General features: G+C 42.0%; 1 protein-coding gene and 1 pseudogene across 1 annotated transcript; both read right to left on the bottom strand.

Annotated features, from left to right (window-relative positions):
• Positions 1 to 1,639: 1,639 nt before the first annotated feature.
• Positions 1,640 to 18,773, bottom strand: LOC112099139 (annotated as a pseudogene).
• A 1,880-nt stretch (positions 18,774 to 20,653) lies between these two features.
• LOC18045599 lies at positions 20,654 to 22,187 on the bottom strand. The gene is made up of 2 exons (XM_024186246.1): positions 20,763 to 22,187; positions 20,654 to 20,713 (listed from the first exon to the last, which is right to left on the bottom strand). Exons 1-2 carry the CDS (start codon positions 22,185 to 22,187, stop codon positions 20,654 to 20,656), a joined length of 1,485 nt encoding a protein of 494 aa, XP_024042014.1.
• Between the last annotated feature and the right edge of the window lie 404 nt (positions 22,188 to 22,591).

Here is a 22,591-nt window from a genome sequence, read left to right as displayed (position 1 = left end):
AATCAACACTTGTTCAGCCTTAACAGAAAATGTACAGCTACATCCATTAATGTAGCTTTCAAGACTGCTTAAATGCACACTGAACAATGCATCTCCTCAAAATTCAAAACCCTGGACCCAAAACTTTCGAACTTTTAAATATTCATACATCAATAATGAAACAATCCCAGAGGAGCCAGGACTATTGGCTGATTTCTGAGCTCATAAACAATGCAGCAGCATTGTAACAATGCCAAATTTTTGAGGCCTCCGCCTCAACAATTTCAAATTCACACACGTACCGTAAAAATGTCCATAAGCAAGCTACGGTGGCCATATTAATGCATTAAATACTTAACATATTAGCTTGATAAGGAAGTGGTTTTGCAAAGCAGCAAAATAATAATGAGCCCGTGATGCTAAATCTTGTCTGGAAGTGATAACTAAGACTAGTTAAATAAGGTATCAGTTTCAACTTTCAACTTTTTAAATCCCAAGTAGAAAAAGGAACTAAATTACAAAAAGAAAGTACGGAGCAGTTACATATCCTAAAATAAAATGATTTATCTGAACTAAATTACATATGATGTACCCAAAAAATGATTTATCCGAACTAAATTGCATAACAACAAAATATAAAAATTAAAATTGTGCTGCTATTAAAATGATTTATTTGGAAGCAAGGAAATCAGCATCACAATTTGCTTCCTATAGTTTAACTACTCCTTTAGGCTTGCATGCTCTTCATTCTCCTCCTCCTGTTATTGTTGGCTTACTTTGTAATGATGCTTATGGGATTGCATACTCCCGATTAGTGTTGCCTTAACTCTTCGTGAGCTCTTTTATACTAATGATAAAAAAATATATATATAAATTAAAATTTATGTGTTTATAATTTTATAGAAGTTATTTAAATAGATTTAGTGAAGACCAAATTAAATAATAGTAAAATCACCATAAGAGTTCCTATGAATTTTTTTTTAATTAAAGTTTGGACTTTTATAATTCTCAAAATTAAAGTATAAACTTTATGAGTATTTGAATTTTATGGTTTTACGAGTTTATATGATTATTTTTATAATTTTAATGGCAACTACTTTAAAAAATTTAATGGGAGCTAATTATTAACTTAAATAATTTTCTCTTTATTTTTTTTAAATTATTTTCTCTAATGGAGCTTGAGATCCACCAAGGCCAACTAAACAACAATTAAATTAAATTAATATAATGTAAACCTCAGACTGGGATTTAATAGCACAAAACTTTTTTTAACTTTTTTGCATTTTCATATTTATATTGGGAAAATGAGATACAAATAAATTAAAATGTTCACACAAAAGACTAGATGATGAAAGAGAAAACAAGACAGTGGATAGTGTTCTCTCCGGGAGGAAGAACTTTGCATGCAACGGCTTGATAGAGTTCTTATGTAATGAGGACATCCTTACTTCGTTTTATATATATATAGATAGATAGATGGATAAATAGATAGATAGATAGGATACTGAATCAGATGAGCACTCATATATATATATACATAATCATTATTTAATGAGTTCCCACATTTAAAGCGCAGAGAAAATTGTTAAGCCATATAGTATAATAGTGTATTGGAATATTTCTAATATATATATATATATATATATTGCACACCTTAATATTACTGGAGAATTTTCAGAAACACTTTTATACACGATATACCGTTAATTTGACAACACAATATAGCATCTGAATGCTGCCAAAGATTTTTCAACACAGAGTCACCACTAACAGAATCAGATCTCAACAATTCTGCCCCTAAACTATAACAGCAGAAGATGAAAAAGGAAGGAAATATTAGCAACTCGCACAAGAATGCTAGTTGAGGGGTTTCATTAACCCACCAAGAACGTTATTCACTTGACAGCTTATCAATTCGGCTTTGATAGAAGATGTTCACTTGAAAACTAGACACCAGTATGACTGTTGGAACATATTTCACTTGAAAGTATCTTGTTACGGCCTGACAGAAAATAGCTTGACCATGTCTAAATCAAGATTATGAATGCAATATTGAACTCTTTTCTAGTGGCGGAAATTGAGCTTGTCCAGACTATAGCAGTCAATTACAAGCATCTAATTCGTAAAAATATTTATCATGAAATAGTAAAAAAAAAAAAAAATTCAGTACATGCCTATAGCTCTGACAGATTCAGTGAGCTAGTGTAACCACTTCCGGAGAGCCTGGTGAAAGCTTTAGTCCCAAAGTTGGGGTCAATCCTGATGGACAGATGGCCATGGCAACCCGTTGAACAGATGAAGTTCCACCTATGGACATACCAATGAGCCATGGTTGCTACATTATCTTGTAGATTGCTCTCAAAAGGAAACTGGAAAGCGATGGTCCCTACTGATCATGTGTTACGGCATGATGAAGAATCTCCTGCAACAGGGTTTGTTGCTGGCCCAACTTCAAGACTGGATGTCAGATCTAGGGTTCTATGAGTAGTCAACATATCCTGTGAATCAGGCTGTATAATAACAGCATTACCATGTTGAGGTAGATGACAACAGTATGAAATCAAGCAAGACAGTCTACAACCACAAATTTTTATCCAGGTGTTAACCAATTTCATTTATTAAACTAATGTTTACGAGTCAAATGAGAAAATCTCTTTCTGCCACAACTCCTCAAACTGATGTAAATGCACATTAGCAATTCTAACAAAATGAAGTTCACTAGGGTAAACCAAGGAAGCCAAAAGTTTAACTAAAGCAGATAGTTTTCATTCTTCAGGAATATGCCAAGCTTATTAATACTTACACCAATACTGCAAAAAGATATGAAAGGTTAAGTGAAGTGAAGTTAAACCATACTGTTTTTGAATCCAATGGGATAATGCAGAAACCAAAAGGTAGCAATGGACCATCATCTGGAAACATATTATCAATTGGAGCAAAGACAAGTTCTGAACATGCTCCCAAAGCATTTTCATCAACCCCCGCATACCTGGCCAAAATAAAAAGCAATTACAGAATAGTAAATGAATTAGGGCCTTTCTACCTCATTTTATTTTATTTTTTTCAAAAAGAGCAACAGAGAAATTGACAGAAACATAACAAGACAAAAATCACCTGCAGTAGATGAACGTCTCTTGGTTCAAAAGCATCTTCTTGTTCAAGAGAATGCCCTTCAAGTCGAATAACTTCAAGCAACTGAAAACATCCGAAATAGAAGTAATAGAACAGCTTAGAATAATTATGCTGTAAAATACACATTTGATATGAACAGCATGCAACTGTCAAATTTTCGTCATTATAATAATACTTAAAGAGGGAAGGGCAGAAGACTATTCAATGACAGACCCCTTCATGCCCAATTGTGTGGCCAAACAGCATGATAATTTGAATCCCAGCAAAGCTGGTAGGCCTCATTCCTGGATAAGCATAAGAACCAGCTTTCAATGATGCGGCAGAATAGGCATCAACATTGAAATCAGCCCACTCTGAGTGGTGGTCTCGTATGAAGCGGACAGGCCCTGAAGGAGAAACATTCTGGCAGGAGGAAGGACATACACACAATTCTGTCATTTTCACAGCCGAAGACATGATAAAGAACATCAACTTAAAGAGACAAGCCTGACGGAAACCTAGGTTCACAATTAACAGTTCATCAAATATCCCAATGTGATTGGAGAATCACGTGTTCAATTCGGCATATCAGCATTAACGTAAAATACAACACATTGTCCATTAACTACTACGCAAAACATTTTATTTTTAAGGTTGATAATCCACAAGCGGGAAGATGAAAAAAATAATAAATGCCCTGCTAAATTTCTAAAGCCTATACATCTATTTGGCCTTTATGAAAAGGATTGGGTTCCCTTGACTTCAATCTTACTTAAAATCACGATTTAATTTTCCATCCATGGGATCTAGTCAATCTAATGATGCGAAGTTAAAGTTAAAAATTAGCATTTATATCCACACCCATCTACCATTGAATTGAATAGATCCAATGCATTAAAAATTAAGTCAAGGGAACCCAATCCTTTTAATATAAAGGCTAAAATAGATATAGGCTTAGAAATTTTCTTGCAGTATAACATATCCCAATCATGCTGAAATGTCCATGAAGTAGGCAATAAGAACACATTACAACATAAATAAGAATTAGAAGATCGTATTGAACTTGTAAATAAAGATTTAAAACTTACTTGGAGCAGCATGGAGACCTTTGAGCAGAGAATACCTCCAAGAAATGCGAGGGAATTATAAGGATTAGATGCAGTGCTCAAACTCTTAGTTGAATTAACTGCAATTATCACATCTTCATCACCATAAGAGGTCGTCAACAACCAACCATCATTATTAAACCCGTTGATGCGAGATTCTGGTTACCCTCCTTACACGACCAGGATCTCTGCTCGATCAACTCTACTACGATCAGGACCTCTCCTCGTAAGACTTCTTTTTCAGAAGTTCCTGCGTACACAGAAGTAGGTCAGAGTACGCCGGTTGTTTCCCCGGCGTAAATCCTCCGACGCTCAAGTCAGATATGAAGGTTTTTTTTGCGCTCTTGGGAACACTAGCCACTAATCTCATGGCTTTTCTCTAGGACCCGTTCTTTAGACCTTTCTCTTCTTAGTTATAATATCAAAAATTCGAACCATTTTACCTTCGTTGGCTACCTTTTTATAGGCCACTTCTGAACTCAGGCCTTTCCTCCCTCTGCGCTCGTCATCCTCCCACCTCTCGAAAGTGGATGCTCCATTTCCGTAGTCACGGGTGGTTGCGTGGCCTTCGTGCCTTGATTCTCGGACTGGAGAGCACGTCTCGCCAACTGTCGTTGACCGGGTCTCCTCGACTCAACCTTTAGCAGGAATATAGCAGGAATGGCTTTACGCTTCCAACAGGAGACTGGCCTCGTGGATGACGTACTCGTGGACGAGCAGGACATTCCTGCTTCTGCTTCCCCGGCTACCAGACTCTTACAAGATATACCTGTTCGAGGAACCCTGCTACCAGATGTCTGCTCATCACTGCTGGTCTTCATCGAAGCATATCCCACAAACACCGGTCCCCCAGTTTCTGGTGTTGGGCAACGTAGTGAGCCGACAATAGAAACTCAACAGTTCTTGCTCGCGCGGGATAGGAAAAGGCTGCCAAGAGTCGTGTCGCATTTAATTGCGGACGAGGTGATGTGGCAGAAATCTCCCCCTCTGTTTGAATATCAAACCGACGGCTACGTGACTCTTGGGATTTGTGCCGTTAAATGCTGGCAGCCCAAGAGTTTGTACTTCATTAGGAAACCCGAGATCCTTTCAAAAGAGAAATTCGTCATTTACTCCATCTTTGTCTCTGTCTCTCCGGTAAAGAAGCTCCGGAACAAAAGCCTCTATCCTTGTCTCTCCCCGACTAAGTCATTTCTTCAGGTATTACTTCTATCTCCTCGGTCTCGGATAGTTATAGATAATATCATTTCTTTCTGTTTTGCTTAGGTAGTATTTGGTGGTGTTGCTCTAGTTATAGCTTAGAGAATGTCAAAGGGTAAAGAGAAAATCATTGAGGTTGATGACAATAAGTTAGACTTCTTGCCTAGTCTGCTCACCGATCCTGCTTTTAACCCTGGGATCCCCTTAGAACCCATTAGATCTAGTGTTGGTACTAGCGCTAGGAGGATGTCCCCTCAAATAACCTCCTCGAGCGGAAATAGCGGTGAGCAGGGATCTTCCGGCTCGGAAAACACCCTGAGTGAGGATGGATGAGGTGATTCTGGTGAGGTATCCCCATCAAGAACATCACGACCAGAAGAGCGGAGTACAGTAGGAGGTAGAGCCCTATCACGGGATTATGCCATTGATTACATGACGTGCACGACCACGTTTGACGAGCTCGATGACCTCCGGCTTAGGTATAGTATTCCTAGTGAAATACTTCTAAAAGTCCCAGAAAAGAAGGATACTCCTAGCCGACCTCCTAGGGGATATGTTACCCTATTCCTGTAGAGTTTTAAGAATGGGATGAGGTGCCCTTTGCAACCCTACTTTGCCCGGATACTTAACGGGCTAAATCTCTCTCTTGGTCAGCTGAACCCCAATGGGTGGAGAGTGCTCTCTGGTCTGTTCATATTGTGGGACAGATGTTGCCAAAGCGAGCCCACGGTTGACGAGGTGAAGCACCTGTACCAGCTGAAAAGCAGCCCCAAAGATATCGGCTGGTATTACTTCCAATCAAGTACTAAGACCAGGAAACCCATAACCGACCTTCCTACTGGTGGTGGTGGGAATTGAAAGAAGAAGTTCTTTTTCGCTGGGGGTCCCTGGGGTCAAGTTGCACAGGTTGATGGGAAGATTTTCGCGTCCCACCTTGTTTTATGGTCCCAGGTTACCTGCTCGTTTCAAATGTTTGGTCTCTCTAGTTGTTCTCACTTTACTGGTTTGTCTCTAACCAAATGTCTGTTTGTATTGTAGGTTCTTGGGGTGTTCACTTCCCACTCAAACCTAACCAGCTCAAACGGGTCGAGGCTGTACTGGCCAACTTCTGCTCGAGCCGAGAGCTAATAACTACTTATAACCTGCTCGAGTCTTGTTTGGTGCCCCCCGGCCATAAGATGGAGGATGCTGTGATTGGGGCTTTGACTCGGAAACGTCATCGACCTCAAACTGCAAAGAGGGACCAGAACAAGGACGCTCCCACTGCGAAGCGGGTGAACATTGTGCATGAGGTTCCTCCCTTGAAGACTCTACCTCCTCTTCCTGCCAAAGTCAAAGAAACTAGTGGAGCAGCCACTGATCCCGCTTCCTCTTCTCCTCCGGTCAGGTCTCGATCTCGTTTATCTGACAACCGAGCAGAGCACTTGGTCACTTATCTCAACGAGCTATCTAAACTCGTGAGCAAGAAGGACCTGGAGGATTTTGATGGCTGCACCTTGGGCGAGCTGGTGGGGGCCATGCAGTATAGCACTTTCCACCTCAGCTGCATGACCACTTACTATAAGGCCAAGGTTGACCGTTACGACCGGAAGATGAAGGAGGACATTCAATCGGCAATGACCAGAGCCGATGCCGCCGAAAAAAAAGCAGGAGACTTGAATCTCGAGAATCTAAAGCTGATAGAGCAAGAATCTCTTGCTCAAGCAAAGGCCATTACTCTCGAGAAGGAGCTGCAAAGGCAGAAGGTTATGTACGAGGCTCAGCTCGAATCTCTTCGCGATTCCCATCGAGTTCAGGTCGAGAACTTGGAGAAGAAAGCCGACAACCAGTACGACCAGGGACTTCGGTATTCCTATCGTTGCATCATGGCCGTTCTTGGGAAACAACATCTTGATCTAAAGATGGATGACCTTGCAGCTAGTGTTGCTCAACACATGGACGAGGATGCGGCAAAGGAAGATGTTGAATGGGTGGAGCCAATCGTGGTTGAGGAGGAAAACTCTCCTCCTCGTGCAATTCCTGCTGATGTTGGTGAGGCGAGCACCCCCTCGGACTCAACTGGTGATGCCCCCTGTACCTGAGGTGGTCCAGACAACTGATGCTACTCGGCTTACTGACCCGCCGTCTTCTTGAACATGTTTCTTTTATTGTAATGAACAATGTGTGTGAAGATTACCAGCTTTGTTAGTTATTAACAAATTAATAAAAATGTTTTTAATTACTTTCTTGTGTTGTATTTACGGGTTATTTTTTCGTTTGAGAGTCTGCTCGCCTTCGCTTGGTCGAGCAGGCTCTGGCTTGGCATGTGGTCTTGCCACATGACTGGCTTTCAGACTTAGTTTTTTGCATGTCTTGGGATTCTGCTCGCCTTCGCTCGGTCGAGCAGATCCTGGTACGCTTGCTTCTGGTCTCGCCATAAGCAGGCTTTAAGACTTGGTGAGCCTTTGCATGCCTTAGAAAACATTTTGATGCTTGGGGATTCTGCTCGCCTTCACATGGTCGAGCAGATCCTGGCACGCTTGGCTTATGGTCTCGCCATAGACAGGCTTTGAGACTTGGTGAGTCTTTGTGTGCCTTAGAAAATATTTCGATGCTTGGGGATTCTGCTCGCCTTCGCGTGGTCGAGCAGATCCTGGCACGCTTGGCTTCTGGTCTCGCCATAAACAGGCTTTGAGACTTGGTGAGCCTTTGCGTGCCTTAGAAAATATTTCGATGCTTGGGGATTCTGCTCGCCTTCGCGTGGTCGAGCAGATCCTGGCACGCTTGGCTTCTGGTCTCGCCATAGACAGGTTTTGAGACTTGGTGAGCCTTTGCGTGCCTTAGAAAATATTTCGATGCTTGGGGATTCTGCTCGCCTTCGCGTGGTCGAGCAGATCCTGGCACGCTTGGCTTCTGGTATCGCCATAGACATGCTTTGAGACTTGGTGAGTCTTTGCGTGCCTTAGAAAATATTTCGATGCTTGGGGATCATAGACATGCTTTGAGACTTGGTGAGTCTTTGCGTGCCTTAGAAAATATTTCGATGCTTGGGGATTCTGCTCGCCTTCGCGTGGTCGAGCAGATCCTGGCACGCTCGGCTTCTAGTCTCGCCATAGACAGGCTTTGAGACTTGGTGAGCCTTTGCGTGCCTTAGAAAATATTTTGATGCTTGGGGATTCTGCTCGCCTTCGCGTGGTCGAGCAGATCCTGGCACGCTTGGCTTCTGGTCTCGCCAAAGACATGCTTTGAGACTTGGTGAGTCTTTGCGTGCCTTAGAAAATATTTCGATGCTTGGGGATTATGCTCGCCTTCACGTGGTCGAGCAGATCCTGGCACGCTTGGCTTCTGGTCTCGCCATAGACAGGCTTTAAGACTTGGTGAGCCTTTTCGTGCCTTAGAAAACATTTCGATGCTTGGGGATTCTGCTCGTCTTCGCGTGGTCGAGCAGATCCTTGCACGCTTGGCTTCTGGTCTCGCCATAGACATGCCTTCAAAATTTTTTCAACAGTACAGTTGACTGAAATTCCTCATTAATTCATTTGTTGCTTAATTCGGCTTACATGAGATTACTTTGACTTAAAAAATAAAAGACAACGAGCACGAACAGAAATAACTTTAAAATATGAACAAGTCTTACTGGAAATATTTCCTGAGGTGTGCTGCGTTCCATGGGCGTTTCACCTCGTGGCCGTCCGTGCGAACCAGCTTGTACGCTCCGGGTCCCACCATCTGCTTGACTCTATATGGCCCCTCCCAATTTGGTCCAAGCGCTCATTGGGTCGGGTCTTTAGTGTTCTGATTCACTCTCCTCAGCACCCAATCTCCGACCCTGAACTACCGTACATTTACCTTCTGGTTATAATACCGAGCTACCCTCTGCTGGTAAATGGTTGATCGCTTCGATGTCTGGTCCCTCTTCTCGGTTAGCAAATCCAGATTCAGGCACATCTGCTCGTTGTTCTCCTGCTCATCGAAATGATATGTCCGGTGCGTGGTCGTTCCTATTTCGGCTGGTACGACCGCTTCATGTCCGAAGGCCAAGGCGAATGGTGTTTCTCCAGTTGCTGTTTTGTGGGTTGTCCTGTATGCCCATAAAACACCTGATAGCTCTTCAACCTATGCACCATTTTTTTCTCCAAGCCTGGTTTTCAGAAGCCTCTTGATCGTCTTGTTGGCTGCTTCTACTTGTCCATTAGATTGAGGGTGAGCAGGCGAGCAATACTTCAACTCTATCCCGAGGTTCTGGCAGAAATTCTTGAAGCTGTGATTATCGAACTGCCTGCCGTTATCCGTTACCAAGGCATAAGGGATCCCGTACCGACAGACTAGGTTTCTCCACACAAAGTCTGTTGTTTTCTTCTCTGTTATTCTGCTAAGGGCTTCTACCTCTATCCACTTCGTGAAGTAATCTATCGCAACTATTGCATGTGTTGCTGCTCCTCATCCCTTTGGCAACGGGCCGATCAGATCAATTTCCCATTGAGCAAATGGCCAAGGGGAGGCCATAGAGGTGAGCTTTTCTGGTGGTTGGTTGGAGAAACTCGCAAAACTCTGGCACCTTACAAAGCTCCTGGTCTTCTCTTGCGCATCCTGGTGCATTGTCGGCCAGAAATATCCATACCTTCGAACCTTGTGGGCTAGTGACCTCCTACCAGAATGGTTTCCGCAAATTCCTTCATGTACTTCTCTCAGTACGTAGTCCGCGTCGTCCTCTTCCAAACACCGAAGGAAAGGTAGCGTATACCCTCGCCGATATAGTACCCCATCAATCATGGTGTACCTCGAGGTTTGGGCTCTGATCTTCCGAGCTCGTAGCTTATCTGGTGGTAATACCCCATCTCTAAGGTATGAAATTATCGGATCCATCCATGAGCATTTTTGTTCTATACGCAGCACCTCCAAATTCTACTCGATACTCGGGCTGGACTTCACCTTTAGAGGGATCGACTTTGGCATTTTTGGGTCTGCTACCGCTGCCATTCTGACCAAAATATCTGCTTGACTATTCTGCTCCCTGGGGATTTGTATCACCTCTACCGCTTCAAATTTCCCCATCATCTACCTGACTATCTTCAGGTACTGCTCCATCTTCTCCTCTCTCGGTTGAAATCTTTCACTGACGTGATTCGCAACCAGCTGGGAATCAGTTCTGATCTTCACTCTATCTGCTTTCACGGCCTTAGCCAATTTCAGACCTGCTATCAAGGCTTCGTACTCTGCCTGGTTATTTGTGGCTGCGAATTCTAACTTTACAGCATAAGAGATCTCATCCCCCTTTGGGTCTTCCAAGACAATTCCTGCTCCTGATCCATGCTCCCCTGATGACCCATCTACAGACATCTACCATACTCAGGCTTCATTGCTGTCTGTGGCAATATCCAGCTGGTCCAAACATATTTCAGGCTCTGTGAACTCTGCTACGAAATCGGCCATTGCTTGCGCCTTTATCGCTGCTCGGGGTTTGTAATCAATGTCGAACTCGCTCAGCTCTATAGCCCACTTGACGAGCCAACCAGAAGCATCTGGCTTGTGTAGAGTTTGACGCAATGGTTGGTTTGTTATTACCGAGACTAGGAATGCTTGAAAGTATGGCCTCAGCTTCCGAGCAACAACCACAAGGGCAAGTGCCCATTTCTCCAACGGTGGGTATCTGGTCTCAGCGTCGAGCAGGGCCTTGCTGGTGTAGTATATCGGGTACTGAATTCCTTCTTCCTCTCTCACTAGAACAGAACTTGTGGCCCAATCTGATGCCGCCAAATATAAAAATAACTTGTCCCCATCCCTCGGTGTGGATAGCAGAGGTGCTTGCTGCAAGTACTGCTTCAAGTTTTGGAAGGCTTCTTCGCATTCTGGGGTCCATTCTGTTTTCTTTCCCCTCCTTATCACTTGAAAAAATGGCTGACACTTATCTGTAGCCTTGGATATGAATCAGCTCAATGCCGCCAACCTCCCCGTAAGGCTTTACATCTCCTTCAGGCTACGAGGAGACCTCATCTGCACGATTGCCTGGATTTTCTCGGGATTTACTTCGATCCCCCTATGACTCACCATGAATCCAAGGAATTTCCCTGACTCGACCCCAAAAGCACACTTTTTCGGGTTGAGCTTCATCTTATACTTCCTCAAAAGCTCGAATGTCTCCTCGAGGTGTCCGACATGTTCCTTCGGGATTTTCGACTTGGTTATCATGTCGTCCACGTACACCTCCATGGTTCTCCCAATCAATGGCTTAAAGACTTTATTCACCAGCCTCTGGTACGTGGCCCCAGCATTTTTAAGACCAAATGACATTACCCTGTAACAGAACAAACCCTGGTTAGTAATAAAAGTCGTGCTTTCCTCATCCTGCTCGTACATGGGGATTTGGTTGTATCTCGAAAACGCGTCCATGAAGTTAAGCAGGCCATGTCCAGCTGTTGAATCTTCTAGCTGGTCGATCTTTGGTAAAGGAAAGCTGTCTTTCGGGCACGCCTTGTTGAGATTTGTGAAATCTACATACATCCTCCACTTGCCATTTGCTTTCTTCACCAACACCACATTCGATATCCACTCAGGATAATTGACTTCCCGAATGAACCCTGCTCTCAAGAGTTTTTCCACCTCGCAATTTATAGCCTCATACCTCTCATGGTTGAAGCACCTCCTTTTCTGCCTTACTGCCCGAGCACCTTTCTTTATTGCCAGCTTATGACATATTACCTCAGGATCAATCCCTGGCATGTCTTCATGTGCCCAAGCAAACACATCTGCATGAGCCTGTAAGCATTGCACCAACTCCTGCTTCTGCTCTTTCTTAAGTCTCGACCCGATTCTGATCGTTTTTCCCGGATTCTCTGGTTCCATGCTTACTGTCTCCAGCTCCTCTACAGGTTCTTGTCTGTCATTCCTGTTTTCTACTCTGGTATCAAGGGACGTTATCTGCATTGCTTCCCTTACTGCCGAGGAGTAACAGCTTCGTGCGATTCTCTGGTCTCCTCGTACCACTCCAACTACCTCATTCACCCTGTACTTGAGAGCGAGATAATGGTTGGATAATACCTCCTTGCTCATCCTCAGAAATGGCCGACCTAAGATCATCTAGTAAGGACCTTCTTCATCCACCACCACAAAGTCCAGTATCATAGTCTTTTTTGTCGGGGAACTCCCAATCGTGATAGGCAGCTCAACCACTCTCAGAGGGACCAGCTTTCCTCCTCCAAATCCCTTCAAGGAGGTATTGGTGTACTTCAACTTCAGGTCTGCTATTCCCATCTCCCCCAGAGTTGACTTAAACAACACATCAACTGAGCTCCCTGTGTCAACCAGTATCCGGTCGAATTTCTTGCTAGCAACAATGACCTTGATAACTAAAGCATCCTCGTGGGGGTAAAGAATCCTTTCTTTATCCTCATCTGTCCACATGATTGGCACTTGCCTAACTCTTACTCGTTTGGCTGCTGGGGTGTTGAAGAATACCTCTTTACTAGTCATGGCGTATCTAGCATAATTCTTCCTTGATCTGTTGGAATCTCCAGCCAATGTTGGGCCTCCAGTTATCACCCTTACTGCAGACTGCTCACACCTCAAGTTTCTGTCACTCTGCTCCCCTTCACTTGTCGAGGCCACCATCGGGAAAGTCCCGTCTATAAACTCGTCCAGGTACCGATTTCTCACCAAATCTTCGACCTGGATCTTGAGATCTTTGCATTCTGCAGTGGTATGGCCATGAGTGCCATGGAACTTACAATAGCGTCCCTTATCCATCCTGCTGGGTAGATTTGTGATTAGGGCAGGGAGGTACAGTAGTCCCCGGTCCTTTATGGCGTCGTACACCTCGTCTAGGGGCATTTTCAAGGAAGTATACCGCCCATAGTCCTGGTTCTGGTCGATCATGTGCACTGCCTTTTCTCTATTTGCGCCATTCTTAGTTGGAGGCGGTGGCAGCGTTTCTGGTCTGCTCCCTCTACTACCGTGGGAGTGTGGATGAAGACCACCATATGCCGAGTTATGCCTTCTTCAAGGCTCCTTACCTGGTGAACGAGGAGGTTGCGCCCTGCGGCGCTGATACTGTGGTAGCCTCTGATGAGGTTGGTAAGTAGTTACCCGACCTCCTGCACCGCTACCGGAGGCCTGGTGGTCCCTCCTCCTGATCGGCTCATTCCCTGGTAATGCTCTCTTCTCTTTCTTTCCCAACCCTTCTAGCTGGTCAGTCTTAATCCGTGCTGCCTTTTCTTCCTCAATCTCTATGTCCCTCTTAGCCTGCTCGTATGCGGCTGCATACGTCTGAATAACTGGGCTTCTCAAGTTATACCACAGCCTTCCTATCTTCACTCCTTCTTTCAATCCCCTTAATGCCTGAGGATGGTTGAAGGCTCCCAAATCGAGGACAGCACGATGAAACCTCTTGATGAATTCCCGAAGGGTTTCTTGCTCCCCCTGCTTCATGCTTTTCAACTCCATCATGTCATCTTCTGGTGCCATTGCCCCACGAAACTGCTCTGCAAATTCTTGGCACATATGCTCGAAGGTTTTAATGCTCCCCCGAGGAAGTTTCCTGTACCACTCGCGTGCACATCCCTATAGGGATAGTGGGAACACCCTGCACCTTTGGGCTTGAGATAATCCTTGTACTCCGGTTATGTCGTTGAAGCGCTCTATGTGCACTAGCGGGTCAGTTCGTCCCGAATATCTAAGGTCTAAGAGGCGAAAATCTCTTGGAATAACTGCCCTCATGATCACGTGCTGCAACTTGATCCCGCTCTTGCTCTACATCATGTAAGTGTTGCCTGAACTCTGTTTCCTCTGCATTTGCCACCCCATCATTCTCATAAAAAATCTGTCTTACTGGGGATTGCTCTTCCTCTCTATGAATTTCTTTCCGTAGAGATAGGTTACCTCTCTTACCACCAAATCTCCTGGTGGTTTGACTTCTCCTTGTACTATCGTGACCTGGTGCCACTCCACCATTTCTCACCCTTTCCTCCTGGGTTCCCCTTCGTTCACTCCGCAGCTCATGTAGGATGGTTGTCAGGGTCTCCATCTGCTTTTTCATTCGTTCCATTCGGTCAAACATGGCTTTTTCCCGTGCTTCACTGGCTATCTCCCTCAACGTCACGGGATCGTTAAACCTCATATCACCCCCCTTGGGCACTACTTCCTCCTACCTCCATTGTTGTTCCACTTGCTTTACTCCTCTTCTTACTATCAACAGAAACTTTTTTATCAGCTCCCCACAGACGGCGCTAAAATGTTGATGCGAGATTCTGGTTACCCTCCTTACACGACCAGGATCTCTGCTCGATCAACTCTACCACGATCAGGACCTTTCCTCGTAAGGCTTCTTCTCCATAAGTTCCTGCGTACACAGAAGCAGGTCAGAGTACGCCGGTTGTTTCCCCGGCGTAAACCCTCCGACGCTCAAGTCAGATATGAAGGTTTTGTTTGCGCTCTTGGGAACACTAGCCACTAATCTTATGGCTTTTCTCTAGGACTCGTTCTTTAGAGCTTTCTCTTTTTAGTTATAATATTAAAAATTCTAACCATTTTACCTTCGTTGGCTACCTTTTTATAGGCCACTTCTGAACTCAGGTCTTTCCTCCCTCTGCGCTCGTCATCCTCCCACCTCTCGAAAGTGGATGCTCTATTTCCGTAGTCGTGGGTGGTTGCGTGGCCTTCGTGCCTTGATTCTCGGACTGGAGAGCACGTCTCGCTAACTGTCGTTGACCGGGTTTCCTCAACTCAACCTTTAGCAGGAATATAGCAGGAATGACTTTATGCTTCCAACAGGAGACTGGCCTCATGGATGACGTACTCGTGGACGAGCAGGACACTCCTGCTCTTGCTCCTGCTCCCGCTCCCCCGGCTACTATACTCTTACAAGATATACCTGTTCGAGGAACCATGCTACCAGATGTCTGCTCATCACTGCTGGTCTTCGTCGAAGCATATCCCACAAACAAAACCCATTCACAGCATCATTGAAGCCTCTACAAGAAAAGGAGCCACAAAAGATGTAACAGAAAAATGCCTGATTTTAAAACTTCACACTGTAAGTAGATGAACAAGTACAAATATGGATGTTGTACAATTGTACAACTACAACCATAACAAAAAGACCAAGCTAACCATACAATACATACTGAGTCCTTGGCTAATTCTGAGGACAGCCGGCTGCCTGCCCAGCCCATATACTACCTTGCCACTTGTCTCCTGAGCTATTTGTCTGACATAATGCAGTGCCTTCAAAGAAACTATTCAATCAGAAGAAACTATTCAATCAAGACCAGCCATTGCAGAAATCAATCAAAAGACAACTTCAACCGATATAAGGAAATAGCCACCTTTAACACAGGATACTGCTTAAACAATGTTGGTATGCCTTCTTTCTCAGAAACAGAGTAATCTACTCATCGGAATAGTCATTCTCTAAGCCATACTTTGGATGATTCATAAAGTGGCCACAGCACCTCTGGCACACTCCATGCATAAAAAAAGATGTAACCAGAAAGAGACCTCTCACAAACCTTGTAACATTGACTACAGAAAAATACAATTAGCACTTTTCTTTAGATCTCCACCATTTAGAACCATTGTGAATCACAAGATGTTTGGCAAATATGAACAAATATTGTATAATTTGCAAAACCAAACAATCTGAATTATCATAGGCATGACAACAAGGTGGCTAAAAGTCACGCTAGAGCCTAAATAGTATGAGATTAGCATGACATGAAGCCAATATAACCAAGTGATTCAAACCCCTATGACATACAAATGAAATTATAATTAGTGATCGTATTACTGTCATGCTTATGTTTGGCTGCATTTTTGTTTTTCATCCCTGTACTTTGCACTTAAGTAGACATGCTAGATCTTTGATTCCATTGCTGGGTGCTATGTAGCTAATACTGTTGGGTAAAGTAGCAGCTGAAGACGATGCAGCCATAATTAACTTAGCAGAGAACCCACCAAAAGATGTTTCAAACAAGCCCATGCATACAAATTGCCATATGCAGGGATCGGATCAAGATTTAATTATTGAAACTATTAGCTCTATGTTTATGGTGCTGATCAACAATGTCAAATATTATGGTAATGCATGACAATAGGAAAAGATATGATTCCAGAAAAATGCATACCACAAGACCCTGTTCTCTAAAGTTGTAGTGTATCTTAGAGTCCAGAAATCCCATGCAGGAGCAAGAGTAGTTGGAGCATATGCCCGAAGCACTTTTGATTATCAATATTACTTTCAAAGCGAAGGTAAATACCCAAGAAATAACAGAAGGTATGAACACATCAACCATTCTCATGCACCTATGTGTATGAAAGTTTAAATTTTCCAGCATTTCCAACAGGAAACATTGTGAAAAATTCAAGCTCCGACGATCCCAGAACCAAGATGGACGATCTCTAAGGATCTGCAGTCTGTCAAAATTTTTGTAAAATAGCTCAATAACATTGCCTCATAAAACGCATTGCTTTCAAACCAATGACGGTAAACACTTCACCATCTTCATTCTCATGTGTATTCTTACCTTGGTGTGTTCTAAACTTACAAGACTGCAAGCCCGAGCAGCCACTTCACTGCAACTTTGTGAATATGGCAAAGATCCCAACCAACTCTGCACCAGACTTAACAGACATTATATAAACAGCTCAGATTTGATTCCAATTTGCAAAGAGAGATTTCTAGATGACCAAAATCTAGCAACGAAATACAGAAACACATAAAATTCATATATGTTCATGTAAGGAACCTTCATCCCAGGCATCTGGACTCAATCGACAGTAGATCCTGTAGCCTTTGAAAGGAACTCTGCCAAGGTCTCCTGTGCAATAGAAAGGAGTCTGCAATAGAAAGTACAAAAATGTACGTTCAAGTTGAGAGGCAAAGATTAGATAGGTTGGGGACATTGCCTTTTGATATTACCAAGAAGGATTATTGGCATCTCTCAGAGAATACGGAGGAGTGGTCACCAAAGAGTCACAGCTCGCATCGCTCGTCACAGGTGCCTGCAGAATTATCAATTAAGAAATTGAAGTCAGGTCGAAAACTGAGAAAAGAACACAAGAAATCATTTAATTCTTTTGCAGGGAAAATAACAACATTAAGTCTGTAGGAAAAACTCTAAAGTGCTGTAAATATTCCTGAAATGTCAAATGTGGCGCAGTACAAATACTTCCAGAAAAAACAAGGAAAAGAAACAGAAACACAATCTAAAGCAAAAGGCAAAAGGGTTAACTGGGTTGTATAGCACCATGGAAGGAAAATTAAGTGAATTAATCATATAATTCCAAAGGTTCAGAATGCATCATGTAAATTCACAGATTAGAATGAATAATTTCTATATGTTTTATTGACGAGAATTACTCCTCTTTAAATAGATTACAGCGGAATAAATCAAATTCCACAAAATCAGAGCTATAACAGCTAGAAATCTAATTCTAAGGAAACAAATCAGTAAACCTATTTAAGGAAATAAATCTTGCCAAATAACATAGATCCTAATATTACAATTCTAATTATGTATAATTCTGATTTCATCCACACATCTCAAATACTTGATCTGAAGACTGATCTTCCAAAGTGATTAGTAATGTTGTATCACCGCAGAACCAACTGTGAAATGTAGATACTTAGACAACAAGCACCAAAGAATCAACACAATACCACAAAACATGTAAACGACAGGTTAGAGAGAGAAGAGCATACACTTACCGTACGCAATTGCTGCTTCATGTACCCATTTTCACAGACCAGCTGTGATACATGTTTCTGCAACCGATCATTCTCTTCCACCAACAGCTTAGCCTGTTTTCTCTGCTTCTCATGACACCTGCACAGCCAAATACAAACCTTTGAATCCGAAAAAGGACCAAACCCAGTACAAATCTATTCACATACTAATCAAAACAACAGCTAAAACTTATTCCAAACCCAATTCAAAAAATCCAACCTTTTACCCACATTCACAATTTTGGCAACAAAAATTCACACATTGATGCACTTCTAACGCAATTCATATGATACAAATCTGAAATCTCAACTAAATAAAAGCAAAATAAATTGAAAGCTAAGAAAAAATGAAAACTCCTCCGATTTTGAAATCAGACTTTGATCTGTTCAGGATCTATATTGGAAAGAATGGGGCACTCACAGATCAGTTGCTGCCTACGCAAAGAACAAGGCTTGGGGCACTCCGCATAGACAAAATTTAAGCCATGAATAGACAAAAACTACCATCTCCTATGCTACATATTCCGATCCCGCATTTTACACCAGCTGATATGTTCTGACTTGTGAGCTTAGTGATCATGAAAACTTTTGTTTCAAATTTATGGCTAACGGATGATGTGTCTTTTCTTGCAGATAACATCCACTCTTACATTGGCTGCAGCAAGTGCTTCAGCTGGCATCACAGTTCTTATTGTCCGTGATCTTCAAAGTTGTTCCCAGATTCATTATGTACAGTTTGAAACTTTTGTTTCAAATTTATGGCTAACGGATGATGTGTCTTTTCTTGCAGATAACATCCACTCTTACATTGGCTGCAGCAAGTGCTTCAGCTGGCATCACAGTTCTTATTGTCCGTGATCTTCAAAGTTGTTCCCAGATTCATTATGTACAGTTTGAAACTGCTACAGTCATGGCCTTCATTAGCTCGTTTACTTGCACTGCTTTACCATCTTCTCTAATAAATTTTTGGTCATTGGCAACCCCGGCTGCATTATCGGAATATCAGCAAAAGCTTACATTGATGCTCCGTGTGTAAAACAATTTAAGATTCTACCTTCGGTAACAGTTGATCAAGTTTTAAGTGCTGTACATGCACACACGCACACAAATATATGAGGGTAAGAATTCCACTGATATTTAAAATTATAAATTTATCAAAATTATCTTTCATAATTTTATACAACACAGTCTGAATTTCTATCCTCACATACTATTAAAAAAATTTATTTTTTTATCTTAAATTATGGGAAGATAATTTTACCCCCACTCAATTTCATTGATATAAAATATCTTCTAACGAATTGCATTAGTAAGTATATATTTTAACTAAATTAGAGATCCTTTTTATAATTAGCCTTTAACATATTATTTAAAACTCACTTTCTTCTTTTCATCAAAGAGGTAAAAAAATTATTTACTTTAATTTATGCCATAATAACACTATCCCACAAAATGGATGATAAGTAATAATTATAAGTTATCTATTTTATTTAATTAATTAATTAATATGATGTGGATCATATTTGCTGGAAGTTATTTATATAAAAAAATTGTATGAAAGCCTTTTATGGCAAATATGTAAAACAGGCCTCAAACCTGAACATTTATTGCGTCATATTGAGACAACAGAGGGAAATTATATAATGACCCATTTTGTGGAAGTAATTAGAAGAACGAGAGTAAGCAATAAGACATGACGACATACACTCAAATTAATGTTACATATATACTCATTTTCTAATTATATATATACACACACGTCCCTTTATTTTTTTCGTGAGAATACGCTAATAAATTATGTGGTTTAATAGACAAAAAAAAAGTGAAAATGAGCCAAACATTATGTTCCTTCATTTTTTACCGCTTAATAATATATCCGCATTAAAAAAAATCCGTATTTAAAAAATGATTATAAATATATATGGAAGTTTTTTTATTAATTGGGATTATGACATCGGGAAGTGATCGGTTAAACCAAAATGAGCCATGAGAAGCCAAACATGAGTGAGCAATTCACCACCACGTCGCAGTTGTTGACCATGCTGGTTTCCTTTGCTCTTGCGTGCTGCAAATGCTAGAATTTTCAACCAAGTGCCCCCCAATTCATTCCATTTCTCAGCTAGAGCTAGACCCTGTCCCTGAGCCTGTGCCTATCGATCATAATCAATAGAATCAAATAATTATTCGTTGTTAATTGAAAGTACCTCTGATAAATAAGCAGGATTATGGTTTTAATTAATTTCAACCTGTTCTCCGAGGTTCTTCCTCAGACTAGCAGCTGCACGCGATGCATCGTATAGAAGTCTGTCCGAGCTGCGAAACTTACTATAGTACACTTCTTTAACCAGATCTCGACACGCCGCGTACTTGCTATGATAGTTAGGAACTACTTCTTGTATTTCATCCCTAAAACGATGAACCGTATATTCAAAGCTACTCAGGTCCAGTACCCCAATTGAGAACATGGAAGGATGCACCAATAACAGATAGAACATATATCTTGAGATTTGTTTGATTGACTCACAGTGTTTAGCAATGTCTGCTTCAAAGATCTGCTCATCTAAGCAATAGAAAACTTCCGTAATAATGTGCCAGAAGAGAATGCTTTTCCCAAGGTCATCTTCAAAGTTTGGAGCAGCCTCAGTAATCAGTTTGTCATCATCATCTACATTTCCTTGGGCACGAGGCACCATGATAAAGGAAGATTTGCTATTGCTTTCCCATGGCTTCGTTTCTCTAGCTTTCTCCTCGAAGAACCGGAAGATCACTTCTTTAAGATCTTCAGGCACTTCTTCATAAGCTACCCACCATTGCTTTTCTAGCTTTTTCTCAATGCCTAAGAGCTTAAGGATTTTGCGGCAAGGCAGGGGTTTGGGTTCATGTTCAACTACGATGAAGCTTAGCAAACTGAGCTGACACATTTTACGTGACCACCTAGGGCTCTTAGGTATAAATTTCCAAGCATTAACAACTTTACTATTGATACACCTCCTAGTTAACCAAATAAGAAATTGATCTGAAGGGATCAACATAAACACTGCCGAATATATCTCTAGGATAATTGCAACAATTAGCAATGAGAATGTCACGAAAAGATCAACTTTTGAGTACTTTTGTTTTTGGCTTCGCTGAAGAAAAGTGAAGAGCACCAACACACAACCGGTGACAAAGAAAGTAAGCAGGCGAAAGGGCAGCCCCCAGAGAGTATACAGTAGGGGTGCCTTGGTGTAAAGCAAATCATATACCATTCCGAGCTCCATTTCAATAACTTTGAATGCATCCTCGAAAGAAAGATTTCTGAAAACAGATTTGCTACTGTCTCTGTCTCTGGAGCGGAGTGCAGCATCCAAGAAAAGGCCCTTAGTTAGTCGCAGACACCCATGCGCTCTCAGCAATTTTTCCGTGCGAAGCTGGACCTCGGAAACCAGTGTTGGTCTTGTAACATACCCATGAGTAATCTTTAAATAATATTCTTTGGTGAAAAATTCAATGTCATCATAAGGATGAGGACGAGTGCTACTGAACAAGGACTGTCTAAGCTTCTCGTAGCTTGCTGACCAGAGCACCCACGTTCGTTCTCCATACTTGATAAGCCCAACAAGAAACATTGGAATGGACAGCATTGAAAGGCGGGAACCACCTGTCCAAGCCATGAGAAAGACATAAAAAGCAATTATTGTCTGGACAATAAGTTTAAGAAAGTGCCTCAACCAGAGCTCATTATCTTCGAAGGCATAAGCGGTTATAGTATCCGGACCACCCAGGTGCAAAAGCAGAAATGGAGCCCAGAATGCTTCTAATTCCGTGTTTGCGCCGAGAGCTTTGGCGTGTTCATCAAACAAATCGGTGAGGTTGCCTGAAAGAATACCAAGAGCAAAAGTCGCCACAGAGTCTGCAGCCAAGTATGCGGACCACGCAACAATTCTGATCCAAAGCCTGGAATCAAACCTTCTGCGACGACCCAAAACGATGAGTATTATTTGGAGGGCTAGGCTGAGTAGAACCATCACTCTCAGATCCCATTCCTTCCACAGTTTCCGAAACCCCGGAGGGATTACCTTCATTTCTTTCCCAATCATCAACCTGCTGCTCATGACTTATTTTAATTGTCACACAATAGAAACAGAATTGATGCCCAAAATTTAGACCAGGTAACTGAAACATGCACTACTTTTAAGAAAATGTTCGTCCAGCACATTGTAAACAATTTAAATTACATTTACAACATTGTAAAAGGATGCGCCTGCAAGACCATATATATGTATATATAAATATTTGTGTGTGTGTATATAACTGCCATTATTTTATCAGTTGGAGCTGATTTAGTACATATTTCACAGCTTTGATAATCGATTTTGAAAGCTGCCCATCAACATATAACAATGCAACATATATAATTAATTTATTACCGTAAATGGTTGAAATGAAGAAGCGATAGAAAAATAAATTGCATATTAAGAAGTAAATACATACTTGGGAGAATCATAGTCGTTGCTGC

Source organism: Citrus clementina, unplaced genomic scaffold, assembly GCF_000493195.1.
Source record: "Citrus clementina cultivar Clemenules unplaced genomic scaffold, Citrus_clementina_v1.0 scaffold_4, whole genome shotgun sequence".
In the NCBI taxonomy this organism is placed as follows: Eukaryota; Viridiplantae; Streptophyta; class Magnoliopsida; order Sapindales; family Rutaceae; genus Citrus; species Citrus x clementina.
The sequence above is the reverse complement of the archived record's forward strand: the minus strand, read 5'-3'. Positions and strand labels throughout refer to the sequence as shown.